The sequence below is a fragment of the Aricia agestis genome, chromosome 16, assembly GCF_905147365.1.
Source record: "Aricia agestis chromosome 16, ilAriAges1.1, whole genome shotgun sequence".
NCBI lineage: Eukaryota > Metazoa > Arthropoda > Insecta > Lepidoptera > Lycaenidae > Aricia > Aricia agestis.
Window position 1 is genome coordinate 1,624,483 of NC_056421.1, and position 24,453 is coordinate 1,648,935.

At 36.2% G+C, this 24,453-nt stretch overlaps 1 protein-coding gene across 3 annotated transcripts in view; it reads left to right on the plus strand.

The window, feature by feature from the left end:
- LOC121734795 (protein PALS1) overlaps positions 1-24,453 on the plus strand; it is a 128,336-nt gene that overhangs the window by 72,499 nt on the left and 31,384 nt on the right. For 2 of the 3 annotated variants that reach the window (XM_042125409.1, XM_042125411.1), the window contains one exon: positions 5,681-5,806. In XM_042125409.1, coding sequence (XP_041981343.1) covers positions 5,681-5,806 — 126 coding nt within the window. The remainder of the gene's footprint in view (positions 1-5,680; positions 5,807-24,453) is intronic. The other variant, XM_042125410.1, reaches the window with a different exon arrangement.

A 24,453-nucleotide genomic window follows, 5' to 3' on the forward strand; every position in this document is an offset into this window, starting at 1 on the left:
CATGCTGAGAGAGGGGGTTATGTACTCCGCGAGGACGGACTCCGTGCTGATCAAGAACGGCTTCGACACGCCGGTGCTGCTGGGCAGGGAGATGGCTGTGGACGTCCCCGACAGCTTCGTCCAGATCATCAAAACCACACCCAAGTACCCGGGTACGGTGGACAGAAAGAGTGTCGCATTCCAGGTAAAAGCACGCGCATCATTCATGGGTCATGTCACTAACATGGGATTTTGGTAATATTTTGGTAATACATAATATTTTATAATATTATCAATAGTACATTCCACACATAGGGCAGGAAAATAAGAAATGTCTCAGATCACATGTTGTTGGCTGTCAACAAACATGTGATCTGAGGCTTTCTTATTTACTGCCCATGGTGCGTATACTACTTTTCTCATCGACGGAGGCGGAAAACGGCAACATCGGTGAGCGCAGCGGGAAGAAAGTTGACGGTTTCCGCCCGGAGGTGAGAAATAATATATCAGATAAATTGATTCATACTTCATAGGTTCAAGACGGACCTACGTTTTTAGGTGGGGTAATAATTGTCATGTTAGCCGCGGTCTGACTGCCGAAATTACGTGGAACCCCCATCTACTTATGAATCAACTTCTCTGTTACTACCGATTAGGTTTGGTAGAATCAAGGATGTTTTGGGCATACGATTTTTTGTTTAAAATAGTACGAAGATAATAACAAGGTGTAACTAAACTAAGTGATAATACTTTAGGGTGTGTATTTGTCCCCTATAATATGAATTATTTTGTATGGGAAAATGCTCACACTGAGTCCTTGTCTCCTTGCTCATATAAGTTACAAAAAAATTGCTCTTTCAGCGCTTACTTTAATACTTACACTGCACAGTGAACTCTTTACATATTTTTAAGGGACATATTGACACCCTAAAGTAATTATTGTCACTATTTTTATTTCCGTAGAAAATCTTATTGTTAAACTAAAACTGTATTATTATTGGATGACTATCCTAATATTTTTAAATGTCTAAACGTGATGCATATAAGCTCACAACATCCATGGATTTTATTAAATCTTATTATTTGTAGTTTAACAAAATATTGTGACGAAAAATGAATATTTAGCAGTTTAATCGTTATCATAGTTTTTGCACGTTATTATTATGATAATGATATATTATATAAAAAAGTAGAAGAATAGAGATATGGCTGAGCAAAGGGCGCCACTAGCACACCCAGTAAATAATCCGACCAATACCTAATAATCCAAGACATTGCACACGTCATATCAGAGATTTTACAGAAACGTTGTCGAACGTGGAACAAAACTTTTTGTTTACTGTCCAAGCTGCTGCTGCCGTCTAGAGCATAAAGTTAATATACCTAGCGGAATAGAGAAACAAAGGCCTGAGCAAGAGAGATGTCACTATCAGTAACACTGCGTGGTAAAAAGAGACGTGTGATACATGACAGCACCACTCTTTTTTTTTGACGTCCAGTCGGCACGTACCGCACGTTGACAATTTAATCTCATAGAATTCATGTTCAATCATGCTTGTGTACACATATTTTTCACGCAGATGAAAACCAATTTCGGTTTCGTTTGACAGCTCGAGATTGTTGCTCTATTCCGCTAGGTATATTAACTTTATGGTCTAGAGTGAAAACATAGTAGTATAGGTAAAAACTGCTTTATATTCATAAATAACTAACCATGGGTTTTATTTCGGTTAGCAGAAGGGTTTTAAGGTCTAGAATAAGAAACCAGCTTACGAAATACTTGAAAATTGGAAAAGGCTTTAAAATTTCATGCTTGTAGCATTAAGAGAAATCAACAACAAGCATGCCTATAGTTATTGAAATGTTTAGAGTACTGTTCTATAAATATTAAACTGTGTCCACCTATCTGCTCTACATGATACATCTTTTTTTTTTTTTATAAAATAAGGGGGCAAACGAGCAAACGGGTCACCTGATGGAAAGCAACTTCCGTCGCCCATGAACACTCGCAGCATCAGAAGAGCTGCATGTGCGTTGCCGGCCTTTTAAGAGGGAATAGGGTAATAGGGGAGGGTAGGGAAGGGAAGGGAATAGGGGAGGGTAGGAAAGGGAATAGGGTAGGGGATTGGGCCTCCGGTAAACTCACTCACTCGGCGAAACACAGCGCAAGCGCTGTTTCACGCCGGTTTTCTGTGAGAACGTGGTATTTATCCGGTCGAGCCGGCCCATTCGTGCCGAAGCATGGCTCTCCCACGTAATCCCACATCTGTGGCAATTTTTGTATAAAACGGTAAAGTAGGCTGGGAGCGGAGTGAAAGAAGAAATATTTACGTCAATCAAACGCATACAATATAACGACGTAATTTCGGCATGGTGTGTCATCGGTAATTTAAAATACATTGCAGACGTAATCATGCGGAACTTCGGCCGCGTTTTTTCTGCCTAGTGTGTTTAGATACTCACAGCTGGTTTTATAATCGCTTAGTAAGCACGAATAGCTCGAAAATCCAAGTTTGCTTCTTTCGGCATAACCTTCAAACGAGATAATTTAAAGACAATGTGAAATATTATGCCATTCTAAACTATTTTCTAGCTTTTATTTTAGCTAACACAAAAGTCAAGACAACATAATTTTAATGAAATACCTTTATTTAACGCAAATTACGAGGTGGTTATGGTCATTATCGCTAATCTCACGTTAAATATAATCTACATGTTTTCACTTTCTCCACCATCATGATCATAACACGCTTGGTGCACAACACTCTTCTGTCCGCGAATTTTAATGTGCCAATTTCACCAACGCATTTACATTCCAATCCAGTGATCGAATCTGGCTCTGGATTGCCCTGTAAACGGACACTGGAACGAATGACATTTTAGTGCATTCCAGTGCCCGTTTATATCCAGTAGTAATTCACAGCTTAATTGGATCACTGGATTGTAATAATGTAAGCCGGCCGTTAAGTTAGAGCCAGTCCACATGGCGCGTTGCTTCAGGGCTGCGTCGACGCAGCGCTGCCGTTTGACGCATAGCCGGCCACACTGGCGCTGCGTCATCGCAGCGTTATAATTATTACGAAGCAGTCTCAACGTCAACATCTCCCGCTTCGTCTCGGGGGCTGCTGTCCGTCATGTGTGCGTTGCGACGACGCAGCGTATGTAAAACAACACAACGGCAGCGCTGCGTCAACGCAACGCACCGTGTAGACTGGGTCTATATCGTTGATATTGCTATCTCTTTCATTATTAGAAACCAGAGACCAGCCATACATTTTAATTTTTATTACTCTATGTTAGAAACAGATAAAGCATATTATTATTTTAGCAAGCGATAAACTCGTGGCGTTGGTGAAATAGTAATTATTATTTTTATTTATATTCTATGTACCTACCTACTTCATTTTCCGGTTTTACAATTTTTATATTTTTAAGACGATCTAGCAAGACTTGAAGAGTTTTCTACGAAAAATCTCATTCTGAGTCCCCCTTGAGCAAGTCTGGATTAAATAGGATCGCGGATTAAAATATATATATATAAAAATGTTTCTTTCGTTATTTGTTTTTATGAAAGAAAAGCTGTGATATTTGACAAGCGATTACGAGTAACAACTACTCAGACTTGCGCAAATGGGCCCTAGAAGTATTTATTTAATATTCAAAAATCTCTATTTAGTATTCTGTAATTTATAAATGTATATTTCTTTCAGATCTTAAAACAGTTCATATTTTTTACAGGTGCACTAATCCTTATAATAATTTATTTATGTTTATTAATAATATAATTTATAAGTATAAAGCTAAGTAAATAGATAAGTAAGATGTTGTTAAATTGTTTATAATACTTAATTATTATTATTAGTGTTTTTATAAGTCGTCTGCTTTGGGCTATTTTACATAAGACTAGAGAAAATAAGATTAATTTGTACACTTATTTTTTCTCTTTCTAATATCGTATCTATTTACTTACTTATAATATGTACAATATTATATTTGGTTAAGCGTATGTGTATGTTGATTTTGGGGAAAATTGCATGCAAACATGAAATGGGAAAGCATGCATTGCATCCATATTTGAAAATGTTGACGAATGGGAGTCATGACTATTTTAAAAACAGTTAAGTACTAGCATTAAAATAAATATCTTCATTGCACTAATTTATAATCTATAAAACTTAAATTAAAAATTAATTATGTGCTTATGTTAAGTATTACGATTTACGAGCCAATTTCACCGAGGCCAGCTGCTGTTAATCTTTGATTATAAACATTCAGGTATTAATGAAAGAGAAGGCGTGATATTTAAACACGTTTGTTTCTAATTTTAAGTAGAATCGTTATTAATTACGGTTTCTAAAGATATTTATTTCAGTGCTAGTGCATTTTGTCCCAGAAAATTTAAATATAAAATAAAACTACTTCATTTTGTAACAGTGTGCACCAAAACATGGCTGCTTGTTTCTTATAATTTATAAATGTTATATTAGAAAATAGAGACTTTATACGTGGGAGAGCCATGCTTCGGCACGAATGGGCCGGCTCGACCGGAGAAATACCACGTTCTCACAGAAAACCGGCGTGAAACAGCGCTTGCGCTGTGTTTCGCCGAGTGAGTGAGTTTACCGGAGGCCCAATCCCCTACCCTATTCCCTTCCCTACCCTCCCCTATTCCCTATTCCCTCGTAAAAGGCCGGCAACGCACCTGCAGCTCTTTTGATGCTGCGAGTGTCCATGGGCGACGGAAGTAGTTTTCCATCAGGTGACCCGTTTTCTCGTTTGCCCTCTTATTTCATAAAAAAAAACTAAGGGTGGGTTGTACCAGACCCGTAGTTATAATTAAGGTTAAGGTTATAGTCAAATATGGCGTCCATTATTGACTTTTACTAGGGATTTGACAGTTCATTTGACATTTTGCTATGGTTAAAGAATTATAGTTTGGTGCAACCCACCCTAAATAATTAGGACTTGGAAATACTTGTTATAATGTTGAAACATTTTGGTGCACACTTTACAGTTTACAGACATAAGAAACAGTTTATATTTTAGGAGGACAGTAAATACCTTCAAAAATTTCAAAACTCTTTTGATAATAACTAGGTTTTAAACTTAAAAAAATACTTACTGTGTGGAAACTTTCATAGATGGCGTTATGATATAGATTTACGTGTTGTGTTTAAAATATCTATTTAAGAAGTATTTATTTATTAGCTTAATATTATAGCTTAGCATAATATTATTATACTTTTTCTTGGTAATTGTAACACTATTTCAATCAAAATGTTAACAGAATTAAGTGTTTTTAGATAGGCTATACCAGCAACTGTACAAAAAGTTACTTAAAAAGTATTAATGCTTCAAAGATAAGCTATTGTGTCTGGTAATCTGGTTTTTTCACGATCGAGGGATTAATTTAAATCTATGAAAAAAATAACCTATAATTTTTTAATTACAACTGACCAGTAAGTAGATGTCTGCAACTCTGTTGCACAGAAATTATTTTATTTCCGGGATACAAGTACCCTATGTGCTTTTCCGACTTTCGAAGACAGACACACAATCGCATTTATTATATTATTATAAATAGCACAACTTGAAAATGTTGAATTAGCGCCATCTATTGAAAGTTTTCCCACACTATCAACAAAATATACTGAATACTCGTGAATAGTGAATACTGAATATATCAAGTGAGGTCGTCCAGCAGGTGAACGGGACGGCGAAAGCAGCGCCGGCGGTGCCCCCGCGCGAGTCGCCGCGGGACGCGCCGCCGCGCCCGCCGGCGCACGACGTCACCAAGGAGCAGATGGAGTCTGTCAAGAAGTATCAGGTTAGTGGCTTTCAAGCTTATCATGATGGCCTTAGATAAAGAGCAATATACGGCATTAATAGGAAGCCGCGCGGTCCTACAAATCTGAGTACAGTGTAATTGGCTTGCAATATTGTTAAGCGTCGTGTATATTCAGCCCTGGGCGGGGAAGTGTCAAGTGGGCAGGGAATTGGGCAGGGAAGTGAGCGGGGAAGTGGGCAGTGCGAGAATGTATAGTCACTCGCGCTGCCACTCGTCATGGCGCTGCCACGGCCCGACGCGGCAAATATTATGTAGAGGGCTGAGTGTAAATGCTCACTCGCACCGTAGTAGTACTGCCGTACAAGTATTCAGGGCAATATTGCCGGCAGCGCGAGGAGCAGTGGCTAGGAATATAAAATATGCGTAAAAGGTAAAACCTCTTATTATATTGACCAACAGCGTCTTGCCTCTTTCACTCTTGCAAGGATTATAATATTATGCAATGCCTTCGTTTTCACATACTTACTGGAAAATAATAATTAGGACCAATATTTTTGTGCGCGTGTGATAGAGATATTATAAAGCGCTAGATCGAAGCACGAATTTCTACGCGCACTTTACGAATTTAGTCATTTTTTCCATTTCTGGTGAAAGTCTCATTGTTATTATACTTGGCGTATTTTAATTAAATATGCATCAAACGCGTTTTTTGTTATTTGAGAGAATTAATTTTCTAATTCTATTGTTATTATTCTTGTGAATTTGCACATTAAAATATGTTGTATTTAATAATTATCTTATACAGTTTCTTACTTCGTATATTTTCTTTATTGGTCTTTTATAGGTTAAACTTTCAAGGAATATTTCAAAGCGACTCCGGTCGAATTCAGACCAAAATGTTTTTAAGAATCTAAGAATAATCTCTAAAAAATCAAGAGCTCCAACTTTAACAATCTATACATCTATACATCTACAGTGTGTAACAAAAATAAGTGATAATACTTTAGGGTGTGTACGTGTTCCTTGTGGAGACTTCACTGTGAAAGTAGCAGCTCTGAAAGACGAATTTTTTTTTTCACTTTTGTATGGGCAAGGGCCCGAGCGTCACGAGTTTCCCCATACAAAAGTGAAATTTTTTTTGGTCTTTCAGTGCTGCTACTTTCACAGTGAACTCTCTACAAGGAACACGTACACACCCTAAAGTATTATCACTAATTTTTGTTACACCCTGTATACATCTATACTCTATATATAAAAATAAAATTGGAGTGTCTTTTTGTAATATTGAAAGAACCGTTTTTTACTACATGCATATGAATCTATATACGATACATATTATATACGAAAACAACATTTTTCACAATTTTTGTCTGTATGTCTGTCTGTCTGTCTGTTTGTTCCGGCTAATCTCTGAAACGGCTGGAGCTATTTTGCCGGGACTTTTTTTGGTAGATAGCTGATGTAGTAAGGTGTAACTAAGGCTACTTTTTAACCGACTTCCAAAAAGGAGGAGGTTATATTTTACTTTTTTCATATTTGTTAGCGGACTATCCATCTTTGTTAATATACTATGTTGACGCGGACGAAGTCGCGGGCAACAGCTAGTATTATATAAATAGTGATACATCGGGCTTATATCTATTGACTCCTCATTTGCTAAAATCGGACCAGTAGTTTAGTCGCTATGAAGGCACATACATACAAAGACTGCCAAAAACATTAGCCTTCCTTTTGGATTCGTAATAATCGGGTAAAAATAGGCCAACGTAAGGATTTTTTATTGATGTAGAAAATAGATTGTAGACGAATCATACAAAAAGTAATGAAACGTCATGATGAATCTATCACGTCACTCGAAGTGTCCTACAAACTGAAGTAGGTTGCTCACTCAACGATCTATTTTGGGACTCCACTATTATGGACACATACATTACATAATATCATGTCGTAGAATCGTGAAAAAACAGCCTCTAAAAATAGCAAAATACAACCAAATACATTCTTAACCTGGAGTTTAAGTACATGGTTAAAAACATTTTTAAACAGTATAGAATATTATAGATTTTAGGAGAAGACCTCTAAACAAATATACGCCATTCACCTCAATGCCATATCTATGACCACATACAAGGAAAAAACATGGACGTTGTATGTTAATTGTTATACTAAAACGAGCTTAAAGAAGAGCTGCTACTTTAAGCTCGTTTTAGTATAACAAACATACAACGTCCATGTTTTTCCATGTTCATAAAAACATCATAAGCAAAAGTAAATGAGACGGACATACTTGTATCTTTGCCTCTTCCCTTTTCAAGCGTACAAACCTTGAAAAAAGAAGAGGCAAAGATATGTCCGTCTCTTTTACTGTTTTGGAGCCCAAAAAAACTGTTGCTATGAAGTTCAAAGTTAACTTATCTACAATACAATAAAGTTAACGGTACATAATTCCAGCGTTGCGTCGTAAAATTGGACTACATCTAGGGCTGGTATAAATAGTCAGTACTCAAGATGCGTCTTGGTCTCAAGACACGGTTCAGGCTCTGTGATTGGTTGGCTGTCAAAATTTGGACCAATCACAGAGCCAAACCGAGTCTTGAGACCGGGTCGCATCTTAAGTTCTGACTATTTATACCGGCCTAGGGCACAACAAGTTTTAGAGCTAGATAGCTCTAAAAGCTAGGTTGCTGTTAAAGCTTGCTGTGTCCTTATTATATTGTTATAGTCAGAGATCTATTGTAGCCTTTCCAAAAGTCCTCTGACACCACAAATCACACGTAATACGAATTTTGTATTTAGAGGCTTCTTAAAAGCTTTAGAGTCAATTCAGATCACAACGTGACGCGTAGATGCATTTCTAAATTTGTATGGATTTGACAGATTTCAATTGCGTCAGACGTCTTGCGAATCTGTCAAATCCATACAAATTTAGAAATGCATCTACGCGTCGCGTTACGGTCTGAATCAACCCTAAGTCTCTATAAAACAACGTCAGTTCATTATTTTTGAGACCTATAACATGGGCCGTATTCAAAACAACGTCCATTCTTTATTTTTGGCACCTAAAGTATTCACTGATGGATGCCTAAAACATTTGCCGTTCTCAAATAAAGTCCATTCGTTATTTTTGGTACCTAAAATATTTACCGATGTCCATTCCTCATTCCGAAGGCAGGAGTGCTGACGTAACAAATTATCATACTCATCCCTGCTTAATGAAACTTTTAATGTCCGCTTTTACTTTCCGTTACTGTTAAATTGTTCGTGAAATTTATGTTCTGGATCACTGATGGAATATTCAAGCTGTTTTCAGCTCTTTTTATGTAAATAATTCTGTTTAACAAAAACCTTTTTATAATCAAAGAGTTGTGTCATGTAGAGACTGGAACCTAGAGAATATACCTACAATATAATATTATGTATAAAAATAGCTACTTGATCATGTTAAATAAAAATAAAGGTTTTATTTACTAGGTATTTTGTAGGCTTTTTATGTACCTAGTTATGAAGTTCCTCGGATTCCAGTCCATCGCAATATCATCAATAAATTTTCCTGTCAATAAATGCAAAGCGCTGCTCTAATTGCTCTAAACTCTACATCTGTTTTTATATTTCGAACTTCGAAGTACGGAAATGCAGTTTTTACGAATTCTTTATTTTGTAAGAAGTTTTCGAAGTTTTTACAACTCTGAAAAATCTATACTTGTTTAGGTTTAACTACCTTAAAAAGTATTTTTATTAAAATTGAAATAAGAGTCGCTTGATGCATCTGAATAATTCTGACCTTTTAAATATAGCAGTACATTGAAAACGCGAATAAAATGTAAATAGTTATTTATAGCATTCATTTTAAAATATTGGAGTGTAGCAATTAATGTATCACCGAAAATATATTCAGATAAAAAATAATTAATAGCCAGTAATTAAAGTTCCCAAATTCTAAAATAATTCAAGTAAATTTATAACGAAATAATACTATCTATGGACGCTTCACACCACGTCAGTCTGGCCCCGTGCTAAGTATCTAAAGGACTTGTGTTACTTGTGAAAATATATCTGTCTATTTACTATTTAGTATGGACGGTCTTTATTTTAGGTAGAGCCTGTGAGTAGGTATAAAATTTTGAATATTTTAATGTACTTAATTGAGGATATCAAATATCCTTTACGGCAAAATATCCTCTAAAAGGCAAAATCTATTATAAAGCGGAAGAGTTTGTTTGTTTGTTTGTTTGAACGCGCTAATCTCAGTAACTACTAGTTTCAGTGTTAGATAGCCCATTTATCGAGGAAGGCTTATAGGCTATATTTTATCACGCTAAGATTAATAGGAGCGAAGAAATAGAGGAAAATGTGGAAAAACGGGGGGAATTATTTGAAAGGGCTTATTTGAACGCGCTAATCTCAAGAACTACTGGTCCGATTTGAATAACTATTTTAGTGTTAGATAGCCCATTTATCAAAAAAGGATATAGGCTATATTTTATTACACTAACTGCCGCACTCAGAGTGGAACATTAATTACTTAATTGTAATTAATTCAAAATTTTGACATAAGCCCCATACATTATCTGTCAAACTCTTCATTTAATTGAAGGTTAATCGTAATTAAATGTCTCTGAGTATGGCGGTAAAACTAACAGGAGCGAAGAAATAGAGGAAAATGTGGAAAAACGGGGGAAATTATTTGAAAGGGCTTATCTTACGAATTCTGTTATTTGGCACAGATAAGAAGGAGACCACGTGAAGGATCATAGGCTATTTTTTTGTGGACTAATTTGTCTGTGAAATATTATCTAATTTACGCGGGCGAAGCCGCGCGGAACGTCTAGTGTCAAATAATTATGGTTATATTTATTACGAAATATTGATTACGATCTTTATATTTTTTAACACCGATAAGTTGTGTGGTTTAACTTATGTAATGCAAGTTAAAAATGTTTGTAGGGCCAGTCTCTACTCTCTTGTGACGGGCGAACACCGCACGGCTGACGGCAGTATGCCGCGAACCTTTGCCGCGAGTCGACGTCCGTCGATAAAAAATAAAAGTGTCAGTTTTGTCTCCATTTTTTCTCGTGACAGTAATATTATTTTTTTTAAAGTGCCTCCCAGTGGTCGGTGTTATGTGATAAACGCAAGTTTTTGTGATTAGTTTTGATGTTGGTTTAAGTGAACTTTCCTCGTATTTGTTTCTAGCAATTACTAATTATTCATGAATCATGAGTCATAAAAACGATTTATAACTTAAGTTAATACGTATTTATATAAATTCCATTTAGCATCCAAACAATGGTTCCCGGTTTGCGAAACATAATATTATGTTTGTTGAAATGTTTCAATGGTACCATTCCGTCTGCGTTGATCTATGTTTGTTGTTGGTGGAAGTGGTTCCACAAGTTTGTTCGCGTGGAGTGGGACCACTGAGGGCCGCGCTCTGACGTCACACCAAACTTCGACCACTGATTGCCTAATAAATTCCCCAAGTTTTAAATTATGCGGCAACGCGATATCTTCTGTTTCGTCTATTGAGAGTTGAGACTGTTTCTCGTATATTTATTCCATTATATACGAAAAACGTGTAGATACCATACCATACGAGGTAATTGATTCATAGGCAGTTGACAGACCCACGTCATTTGGTCGGATCATGTCAATTCAATGTTAACCGTGGTCTGTTGGCTGTGTTTGACATAACGCGACCAATTTATGCAGGTCCCCCATATTCTGCCTATGAATCAAGTTCTCTGTGTGCTTTTCTCGCTGAAACTGATGGAATTTGGTGACATTAATTATTACGTAGATATACGTCATTGGGGTCGATGTAGGGTTTTATTCCGGAAAACATTATGGTTCCCGCGCAATATTTTTTAATCAGCGAAGTTGCGGACAATATAACTTAGTACACAGATCTTTTTGTTTAGATTCTTTGCTCACAACTTTGCAATGTTTCTTGCTGTTCTTTTATCCGCAACACCCCGGGGTATTTCTTTACAAACACGTGAAATATTCCTCTCACGTATAATATCTGTGTGCGGATTTTGTTGCGAGCGCAGGTATAAAATAATCTCTAAATCATGAGTTACCGTCTCGACGTTTGAGAAAAAGATGGTTTATTTAGTCGTATTGTATTGTAATCAATGATATACGTAACACTGATAACTGAATACATATAGAGCAGAGGTTCCCAAACTTATTTTGTCCACCGCCCACTTAAGAACAAATTTTATTTTAGCGCCCCCATTGTTTCAATTTAAAATGCATCCTGATGAAATAATCACCCCCAAGCCTGTACACAACGCCCTTTTTTTCTGGGTCCCACACCGCCCCCCTTCAGACCTTCAGCGCCCACAAGGGGGCGTTATCGCCCACTTTGAGTATACATCTTGACGCCCGCAGCTCTGGTTGCGCCAAAATTCTTTTATCGCGCGGGATCCTGCATTTTACATTTCCTGCATTTTTCAGGGATAAACAGATCCCTATGTCCTTTCTCGAGACTCGGTATCTTCACACCAAACTTCATGCAAAATGGGTTCAGCTGTTTAGGCGAGAAGATGTGACAGCAGGGCTGTAGCTAGAGTCAGAGGTATTGGTTACAGGTAGGGCCGACGTTAAGAAATTATCATAATTGATTGATTTTCTAGGGTTTTGATATTTTTAAGGTAGGGTATTGGCCCCCAATGCTAGCTACGGCCGCGGGTGACAGACTGACACACTGTCGCATTCATAATGTTAGTATGGATGTGGCCACTAACCGCAAAACTGATGGCGTCATAACATTGTTGTTACATACTGTTCGCGTGATTTACATAAACGTGAATTTCATATTTAATATAGCCGATGTCAGATATAATTCATTGCATTTTAAACGAGTACATATTTAAAATTAATACTATGTATTCGAGCTACTTATATAATAATATTATGTAACAATGCACGAACCAATACAATAATAATGAAAGCTTTCATAATTGATATCGACATAATAATCCATATTAATATTATTAATCGTGTCGGTTTACCTGTTACTTCTTCGCGCTTCAGCTACTAAAGTCTGAACAGATTTGAATAAAGATTGCTTTGAGTACCGAAAAAGAATAGACGATAGTTTTAATCACGTAAAATCTACTTTTTCCGCGTGTCAAAAGAGGCGCAATGGAGTTGGTAGGAACTAGTTATTAAAATTGATCGTAGGACAAACACACTAACAAAATTTATAGATTTACCTCTAAAATATGTAGTTTTTTTTTTAATGGAATAAGGGGGCAAACGAGCAAACGGGTCACCTGATGGAAAGCAACTTCCGTCGCCCATGGACACTCGCAGCATCAGAAGAGCTGCAGGTGCGTTGCCGGCCTTTTAAGAGGGAATAAGGTAATAGGGGAGGGTAGGAAAGGAAATAGGGTAGGGGATTGGGCCTCCGGTAAACTCACTCACTCGGCGAAACACAGCGCATGCGCTGTTTCACGCCGGTTTTCTGTGAGAACGTGGTATTTCTCCGGTCGAGCCGGCTGCGGCATGGCTCTCCCACGTATAAAAAGTAGCCAAAAAAATACTCTGTAAATAAGCATGATGACAGTGAAGCTAAAAATTAGGTCGCAGAGACAAAAACATCTAAGTGATTATAATTTTTAATTTGTTGTTTCGCACAACGGAGCTATCCGTGTATAAGCTTGCATAATGGCCCCACGTTAGGTAATATTATAATTGCTTTACACAATATTTGAAAGGCAAACACAATTTGTTATACACGGCTCAGAATTTGATGGTAAAATAGACAATGCGCTATGAAAGTTATCGTAGCATATTATTGTCTATCCATACTAATATTAAAAATGCGAAAGTGTGTCTGTCTGTCTTTCTGTTACCCCTTGCTTCTGAATTGATTTTGCTGAAATTCGGTATGAAGTTTTCGAGTCCTCGGAAAGGACATAGGTCACATAGGACCACTCTTTATCTCGAAAAAATTTTCGGTTCCCTGGCGATAAGCGGATTATGGCGCAACAGAATTTCGGGCGTTATCTAATAGACAATAATAATATGTTATGAAAGTTGGCGTTAATTAAAAAAGTAAAATGAAAGACATAATATTATTATGCCATGGGCCATGGTTTGTAAAGTTTTTGATAGAGGTTTATGTATTCAACGTTTTTGATTGGTTAATATTTTGGTGTTAGCCAATCAAAAGCATTAACGTATAGATAAACTTCAGTCAAAACGTCTGATAAGATTAACATTGTGATTTGTGGTTAACTCTTTAAATTAAATTATAGCTTTGTAACAGAAAAGATAATTGGAACTTGTATTAATAATATTTTAACAATTTACTTAATGATACACATTAAAGAAAGATCCGGCTTAATGCAAGTGGTAATTTTCAAAAGATATTCGCTCCAGAAACACCTTTCATAGCCTTCCCTGGTATTTCGTTTAATTTATCAAAGAAGGTGAATATTTTGGCGCAAAATCTCAGAATAACGTGAAGCATAGTGAGAGAGAGCACTAAAGCTCTATCATTTGCAGAGATAATTATAATATTGCCATGGAGTCCAATTTTTAGTCGTTGGAATTGCGACTGTATTGCATTAAAGAGTAAAGTTGTGAGTGGTTTCAAGTTACTGGTAACAATAGCTTTTTTGGACTCTAGCCCTCGAAACTTAGAAAAAACCCGAAGAGGCAAACATCTTTATTTCACTGTTATGGATTTAGTTTTATTATGTACTGGACAACGCCTGCAACTCCGTTGCGCAAAAATTCATTTGTTGCGCGGGAACCGTACATTATTCGTAGGAGAGCCATGCTTCGGCACGAATGGGCCGGCTCGACCGGAGAAATACCACGTTCTCACAGATACCGGCGTGAAACAGCGCTTGCGCTTGGTGAGTGAGTTTACCGGAGGCCCAATCCCCTTACCTATTCCCTTCCCTACCCTCCTCTATTTCTTTCCAATCCCTACCCTCTCATATTACCCTATTCCCTCTTAAAAGGCCGGCAACGCACCTGCAGCTCTTCCGATGCTGCGAGTGTCCACGGGCGACGAAAGTTGCTTTCCATCAGGTGACCCGTTTGCTCGTTTGCCCCCTTATTTCAGTATTTATAGTTATATTATAGTATTTCCCGCCCCCCGGGACCCAAACTGTCTCCATACCAAATTTCTTGAAAATCGGTTTAGCGGTTTAAGCGTGTAGAGATAAAACACAAACACACTTTCGCATTTATAATATTAGTATCTATTGTGTTTAAGCTTCAGAATAACTTCCACGTTTTCATGCCTCGATCAAAACATAACTGAAAGCGAGCAGGTAGAGAACTAATTGCAATAAAGAATGCATTACATTCGGAGAGCGCTCGACAGTTACTTTTATTTAAATTGCTTAACCCAACTTGCTGCAATTTTTCTTTTCATTTTCACCGGTTAAACAGGCCAGGCCGCCTTTAACGCATATAATTATGTGTTTTCATCATTAATTGATATTTATTTGATGAGATGACGCCCGCAACTCCGTTGCGCCAAAATTCGTTACCGGGATGAAAGTATCCTTAATCCTATGTCCTTTCCCGGGACTCAAAGCGTCCCCATACCCAGCAAAATCTGTTCAGCGGTTTGGGCGTGAAGAGGTAACAGACAGACAAACTTTCGCATTTAATATAAGTATGGATTATTCGTATGTGGTATTCTAGTAATTTAATTAATATATTATATGTTGCAATGTGGCAATGTGGATCTAACTAGTGCGGAATGCCACATTTTTTTTAACCCCCGACAAAAAAGTTATTATCATTATGATTATTATCCCATTAGTTCTCTACATTTTTACCTACAAGACATTTGAAACATCCAGTCTTTCTTTTGTCTACAGCATTGTAGTAAATTAATTTTATAATATATATTATAGTCGAACTTTATGATGTAATATGTATTGTGTGATGCTAAAAATAAATCCATTCTTATTCTTATTCTTTTTCACATTATTTTAATCGAAATAGAATCCAGTATAAAGCTATTGCATAGGTTTTATCGCGGCCCGCGGGATTTTAGCGCGGCGATCGAATCAAGAAATTCAGTAACGTAAATGGGTGCCCCCGTGTTAGGTTAATTCACGTTAGGTTTGTAGTTCTACGATCTGCTTATGAAACAATTTCTCTTTCTTTAGCTATCCATATTCTTTTTAATTACCCATCAGTGTCGGTGCTTGTGTTTCTTCTTTCTATATACCTAATCATGGTTTTCCACCATGGCCCAAATGAAGCTTTTAAATAAAACATTCTGCATGTCAATTCGTGATCAAATAAAACCCATTACGATACGTAATAAAATAAGCCATCGAATTGATTTGACTCGAGCGTCGTGGGGAAATCAGACCGATTGCGGAAATGGCAACTCTTAAATCGATATTCGATATACATATTTTTTTAGGCTGGATCTATACGCGTCCGCGTAAATGAGCGGTTCGGCCGCTACGCTTCGAGATCTTATGCAAATGTATGTAACGATTTACTTAAATAGCGTCGAGGTCGCACTGTCATTTACGTACATACAAATAATCTCGTAGTGTAGCGACCGCGCGTTCGGGCGGACGGATATTATAAAATCAAGCCTTACCGATTTGCAGATTTTGATAATGATACATTATCTTATTGATCTCAATTCTCAAGTCGTCATGTCATCACCTTTGTTTTATAAATGCTGTAATGTCACGAGTCACGACCATTTTCTGTAATCTGTGTTTCTGTGTCTGTGTGTCTGTTGTGCTGAACAATTCGTGTCAAAAATGTCTTTTTCAAGGGATTTAAGTACAACTTGAAATAAGCCACGGTTAATATTTCCATATGTCATAAATCTTTGTTACAAGCCATCGATAACATAAGTAATAATAGCCTCCATAGTGATACACCATACAAAAGAATTGCTTTTCTAGTCCATTACCATTCCCATCTCACTAATGATAGTTTATCATTTTAAGCTGTATGAAAGAAATTGGGCACAACATGTGGGCGGCGCGGGCGCATGGCTCCAGCTAAGTGAGACGAAAGTCCGCCAGCAAGTGCAAATTAAAACATATTGTATGTATGTACATATTATAATGAAGTACATTACACTGAACCAAACACTGAACTTATTGTGTGAAAGGATGCAGTTTAAATAATAACACTTGTCAAGGAATATGTCAAGGAGACCATAACATTTAAAGAAAAGAATTCAACGCGAGCGAGGCATTAGCTTTTTTAACGTCGAACATTTTGCAAATGTTGACAAACTTCGTCTTTCTTACTCTCTTCCCTTCTCTTTCAAGACCATAACTTCAGAATTACAACATTAAAGCTTGAATGTTGTAAAGCTAAATTACAGAGTTTTCTGGAATTCCTTTAACTAAAGACCTTTGCAAATTCTGGCGAAAATCTTAGTGTAACGTTTGCTGTATTCACTATTTAGTATTTGCAAACATCGGTGGCGAAGGAATGTGGAATATTGCGGAGTTCTTGTGGCATTTTGCAGTAAACATTCTAACTACAGTATCTTATGAAAATTTTGATATTATCTTGGATCAAATAGAAAAGCAAGATGGCACCAGTGAGTTCACTTTACGCATATTAAGATATGTATATTATATTATATTATATTTTTAGTATACTTGCCACTAATGTTATATGCGAACCATTATTAACAGTCTGCAGTTATTTTAAGATACTGTAGCACGAGTCGCGACTGTTATGTTCAGAGTTATTCCACTTCTAACACGATCTTAAACGTACTACGTAAGGACCATAGAACTAAAAGGTAGTTTATGTGCTTATACAGCTTTATTGAAAAGCAAGCTGCACCTGCTCTTCTGGTTTCTTAGTAAAAACATCTTGCCTTCGCATTTATAATGTATGTAAAAAGTGTTTTATTAAAAACTGGCTTTTTCTCGTCGCACCATCCGTTAGAAGGGCTTGTAATTTTACAGGCTTCTTTACCAACATTTTTTATAATAAAGCTTTTGTAAACATTCTTAAAAACCAGGATTGTGTTAGAAGAATGGTTGTTTAGAGTATGTATGCATATTCCTTTAGCTTAAGCAGTAAAGAGCTTGATCATTGTATTCATTTTTGTGCATAGATCTATCCCTAGACACAAAGCAGTCAGATGTTTTTGTAACTAGAACTTATTACATCCTCGGTTTATTTTGTTGACTAATGCAGCTTGGAATAATCCTTAGTTTTAAAGAAAATAGGATTAAGCCAAAGCACGCAATTATCCACAAGCTCATACAAAATAGGATCAAGTAAATAAGCAGCTTATGCCATGATCTCGGAATGAAAGTATTTATCTCGAAATTTTAGCTAACCTTTTCCCCGACCTGCTCAAACGGCTATGGATCGTAGACTGCATAACTTATTTATTCAACTAAAACATGCTAATTCTTGCCTTTACATCGCTCTACCTCAAAGAGAAAACGTTCCTTGGAAGAAAAGGCTCGGAAAATTTATTTAAAACGTGAAATTTTAGGTTCAATTAGGTGTTTTTATCAAAATTGTTTACCGTTTTTTTTGGAACATTTCACTTTGTGTTTATAATAGTTACGGTAATAGCTTTTTACTAGCTGAGTTTCTGATGTTTTGACAGAAGTTTATCTATTCATTAGCGTGTTTGATTGGCAATGATCCTATCAATAAGACTATTGCAAAAAATAAAAATAAAAAACTTGGTATTTGTAGCTATACAAGATGTTAGTGTATGCACCGTTTAAAACCATCAAATGAGCCCGTCAAAATGAGCAACTATTTCTATGAGAACAATGCTGGGAAGTCAAGAAAATCCGTCTTCATACAAATTACCCATACAAATAGGCATGATGACTATTTTTTTTTCTTATCGGTAATTGAAAGATACTTAAAAAATATAAACATCGCTGAAAGAATGACTCTGATAGCTTAAAAATTCACCAAGATATGACAATTCAAATATTTCATAAAAAAGACCTGCCCGAAACGCTCCATACAAAGTGCTACGAAAGTATGACGTCAGTCTTTCGTAGTTTGTACGCATCGGGAGACAACTTTGTTCGACAGGTATATTAAATATTGCGTTTATGAAAGTGGTTTCATAACAAAAGCTGCTTTTAATTGCATAAGTTATCGAATTGTATACAAATATTAAGAAATTTAATTGAAAAAAAATTCGACTTGAATATCCAACTTTGAAGGCGCTTACCAAAAAAAAATTTAAATGCTACTTATCAAGCTGAAATTTTGGAAACACTTATTTTTTACCGTGATTTCTTTATTTTATTAACAAAATTCGCTAATCTTTGACCTTGTCATCATCCCTATTGCCGATCCGGGTATGGGTATGGAGACGGCATTTTTTTTAGTGCTTGACGTGCTTAGACGGCATTGTTCTCATAGAAAAAGTTGTTCATTTTGACAGGCTCATTTGATGGTTTTAAGGATAACGGCGTTTACACTAACGCACTGTATATTTCATCTGTGGTATAGGTTTAAGAATCAAACTGTACGTCTGCTAATATTTACTACTAGTTTGTCCTATTTCTAAACTGTAGTGAGGAGAATAGTAACTTACTTTCTAAAACAAAGGATTGAAAACAATAATTCCAGAGTGGCTATAAACTAATAACTTTAGTAGCGCGGTGAATAAATAACACTCTACATAATGTCTCTGTTTACCAAATAACCGCGTAGTGTGAAAATATGGATGTTTATTTGGAATACTTGAGTGCCACAATAAGAAAGTGTTTTATTATCACACAGAAATTGCGATCATTTTTCTGCGTTAAAAATAGCGTCGCGCGCGTATGTTCATCATAACGTATATCGATTTGAAGTATATTTAAATAAGTAATGAAAACTTTTCTATATAGTTACCTAGTAGTATTCAGTTGTTATAGAGTCCATAATGTAGACTGGTATTAAGATAACATAAGTAGGTATAAAACATTTAAGGTTTTTTATGGCTCTTCAAGTCCTATAGTAAGTTTTATGTTATCTCAACTACTACATAATTTTTACGATCGGGAACGAAGTGATAACGACAAAAACGAATAATATTAGCAGAGTCAGCCAACTAAAAAGGTGGAATGATAAACTTTATGATAGAAATTCTATAATCTTTATAGCACATAAAGTAGAGAAAGGCGATTCGAAGGATTGCGCGAGGGGGGTGTCTTTATACAAGGGGGTGCCTTACAAAACTCGACTTTAGTAGAGGGAGTTGATATGGCACCCTCTTGAATAAATTTGCTACCTAATACAGTAAGAATTTTTCAAACATAACGAGAAGTTCTCGATAGAAAGGCTTGCAGACAAACAAACTTATTTTAATTTAAAATGATTTAATTATTTCGACAGTGGTCGCACGGTAAAATGAGTTAGCGTTATCAAATCAAATCAAAATCATTTATTCACATAGGTCACACAGTAACAATTATAAATGTCAAAATCATTGTAATATAAATTAATTGTAGTACTTATATATTATATTTGTTAAATTATTACTTATCACAAAACCTGTTTAATTACAAATTAATGTAATTTGTCATGTCACCAATTATTACCAATTACAACATAATATTTTACCATATTGTCATAAAAATAAGTCATACATACTTAATAATAATAATTATATTTTAATGTCATACTTTATTAAATAATGTCCAAAAATTAAAAAAAATGTAAGAATAAATTACTAATTAGTAGTAATTAGATGTCAATTATTAACCGTGAATGTTAAATTTACCTTGTCACATGATAAATTCTATATTTTAATTTACGAACTCTTTTAGCACCTTGATTTAAACCCTCTGCTTTATTCGCTAAAGTTGAGCTTTAGCCCGCTGCTTCGCTCGCGTTAAGAAGTATTATTATATACAAACTTCCATCCCCTATTTTAACCCTTTGGGGTTGGAATTTATCCAAATCCTTTCTTAGCGGGTGCCTTCGTCATACATCTACCGGCATGCCAAATTTCAGCCCGATCCGTCCAGCCCTGTTTAGCACGACCCGACCCGAGCCTGGTTTAGGCTGTGCGTTGATAGATCACCATGTCAGTGTCAGTCAGTCACCTTTGAGATATACGTCATCTGGTAGATAATGCGACCAAATTAAAATATCACTGATCGCATACATATTTTGTTACACTACAATAGTTCTTTTTAATTTACCAGGTTAATAATTATGATCTGTCAAAGCTGAAAACATGAATCATGATACAAACTTTTATTAACTTATTTCGGCTTGGTAATTTTGATACAAGTCAGTGTATTTGCAATGTCAAGAAAAATCCGAGGGCTGAATTTTTGACAAAATGAAAATAAATAATATGGAAAACTATGTAACTACAAATAGGCGGTCTTACTGCTAACATCAGTTTCTGCCAGAGAAGTCTGCTTTTAGTAAAGTATTGAAAGCAGCAGTGGATTCTGGAAATAGCGAGATAATAATCTGTTAAGTTATATAACTAATATGTTCTCATTCGTCCAGAAATGTCCGTCCTTGAGCGGTGGCTTAAGTTAGAAGCGATACACTTAAACCCCTGACCTCTTTACATTTGTTATGCTTTGCTTCGTGCGAGGAAAACTTTTCAGGGCCTGTAGACAAGTGGCAAAGCGCTAACGCTAACGCTAGCGCTACAAAATGTATGCGATTTGACATAAGTCATCGCTTCGCTAGCGAATACTATTTACTAATGTCAAATCCATACATTTTGTAGCGCTAGCGTTAGCGTTAGCGTTAGCGTTTTGCCACTTGTCTACGGGGGCTGAGGATTCTTCCTAATTTATTGTGAATGAATGACTGAATGAATATTCTTTATTGCATTTACACATAGGTACATAATATATAGAAATCCAAACTTAGTACTAATAACTAAATGAACTAATTGTGGCTATTCTATTATACTTTATTTTATACAAATAGGAGTAAAGCAATTGCTGCTTGGTTAAAAATACTATGAATTTTCATGGGTCAAAACGTGAATAGTAATAATCAAAGAAAACAAATCGTTAAAAGTTTATTTCATTATAAGAAATATCTTTCTTTGGTTGAAAGTTAAAACATACTATCATGGGTTGGTGTGTGGATTATCGTATACATACTTTAAAGTTGATTTCGATGATTAGCTTATCGCGCGGACCGTACATTTTTCCGGCATATAAAGTATACTATTTGCTTTCCTGGGACTCAAAGTATCTATACAAATTTTAGCAAAATCGGTTCAGCGGGTGTGATGAGGTTACAGACAGATAGACTGACACGGTTGTGCATTAGAATATTGTAGTAGATTATAATTATTATTATAATAAAACGTCTTTTGACCTAAACACAAATAAAACACAATATTACGTGCACTTTTTCCACTATATTCATTAATTACTACAAATTTTAAACCGGTGTGAAACAGCGCTTGCGCTGTGTTTCGCCGAGTGAGTGAGTTTACCACAGGCCCAATCTCCTACCCTATTCCCTTTCCTACCCTCCCCTATTCCCTTCCCATCCCTACCCTCCCCTATTACCCTATTCCCTCTTCAAAGGCCGGCAACGCACCTGCAGCTCTTCTGATGCTGCGAGTGTCCATGGGCGACGGAAGTTGCTTTCCATCAGGTGAACCGTTTGCTCGTTTGCCCCCTTATTTCATAAAAAAAAAAAAAAATAACTTAAACACGACCGGTTTCGATATAAATCATCATCAGATGTACTTAACGTCGATAGTTTTAAATAATTAAATATAATCAAAACAAATATTAGGGTTGTCAGCATCATGGTATTTTTTACAATTTGTCTTTTGACCTCGCGCGACACATTTTGCCATTTAAGTCATTTCGTCTATGTATGCCAGTGTCATTGCCTTGGCCTAGCGAGCGTCATTTCAGATCGCTATCATGACACCGATCTGTCGCATGACTATATTTGAAACTATTATTGTGCCATTTTAGGATTTGGTTGTGTCGTGACAAGCGTTTAGCTTTTCGGCTTTGGTCTTTTAAGCTAATGCATGGCTTTTATCGCGAGCTTTGACCGCGGCGAATCAAGAAATTCAGGCTTCGGCACGGTGTTTGTGTGCGCGCGACTAGACGTGTACGTGTAGACTAGCTATTGCTATGAAGTAGGCAGTCCCTTAATGCCACACGTATTTTTTATGAACTTATTAGTTATATTATGATACTAGATGACACCCGGAACTCCGTTGCGCCAAAATTCGTTTATCGAGCGGGAACCGTACATTTTTTCGGGATAAAACTATCCTATGTCCTTTCTCGGGACTCAAAGTATCTCCAGGCCAAATTTCAGCAAAATCGGTTCAGCAGTTCGAGCGTGAAGAGGTAACAGACAGACACACTTTCACATTTATAATATTAGTATGGATATTATCCTTTTAACTCCAAACGCTTGTAGTTTGAATCACATTTCTCGCTACAAGGGAGCACTGACAGCCCGTTGAGTTCAAGTTACAATCTGCCCCAAATGAGCTGGCAAAACACTTAATGGATGATCACTCGACAATATTAGAACATGATTCAGCTTATTTCAAACTAAATAGTTCACTGCAGGTTTGCGGTAACTTCTGTTTATAAACTTGGCATAATTACCGTGTTTTGCAAATTGTGTGTGATCTATTATAATACAAGGGTTCCGTACTCAAAGGGTTAAAACGAACTCTATTACTGAGATTTCCTACTGTGACGTTGATATCTGTCTGTATGACTCCAGGCTGCATCTCAAGAATCTTTATAGCTAGACTTTTTTAAGAATAACAACCATTATTTTGGTTTCCTGTTAAAACAGAATATAGTACGGCGATTGGTGTTAATCTGTTTTTTACAACCGAGTAGAAAAACAATCTTTTTTTGGTTCTATTTCTTTACAAACCGAATTCGTGGGCGAGATACGCCACCGCCCACGAGTTGACAAAATTATCTCGCGCCAAAATTTATAATATTCTTCAAATTTTTGATCTTTTGGAGTAAAATGAGTTGATAAAAACATTTATATATTTATCCATTTTCATTAAACTCTCTTTTTCGTTCACCAAATACACGAGTAAGTTGCTGAAATGATTTTGTATTTTTTTTTATTCTCTAATATTTTCTAGATTAATTTAGATCTTGGTTGTTATGCCTTACATATTTGTTACTTATTTCTAGCTACATTGAGTCAGTTTTTAAACAGTTGCAATAGTACAAAGGTATCCAATAGTAGGTCAAACATTATGTGGAGCAGCCACACCTGTTAGAAAACTCTAGCTCTTGAATGTAGCTCTATTGAGTTCTGCCCCCTTAGACAAAATATCTTTCGTTAAAAACGATGACGAAATTCGTTATCAAAATGTATGCGGTTTGACATAAGTCATCGCTAAATGACATTTCGTTTGCTAAGACTAATGTCAAATCCTATACATTTTGATAACGAATTTCGTCATCGTTTTTAACGAAAAAGACTTTGGCTAGATCTCCAGGTTCTTATCTAAATTTCTAACCTATATTATTTTATAGTGTATTTACATAGGAATGTATATATTTATCTAGAGATGTTAGCTGTAGACATGATGATTGATGTTGCCTGGCAGATGCAATGTTGACTTCGTTGTACTTGCTTTTACTTATTAATTGTTACACTATTGGTTGGATGCCAAATATACCTGTAGCAATTTTTAATCTGTCTGAATGTTTGTAATTCTTAAAGTAGTCGAGATATTA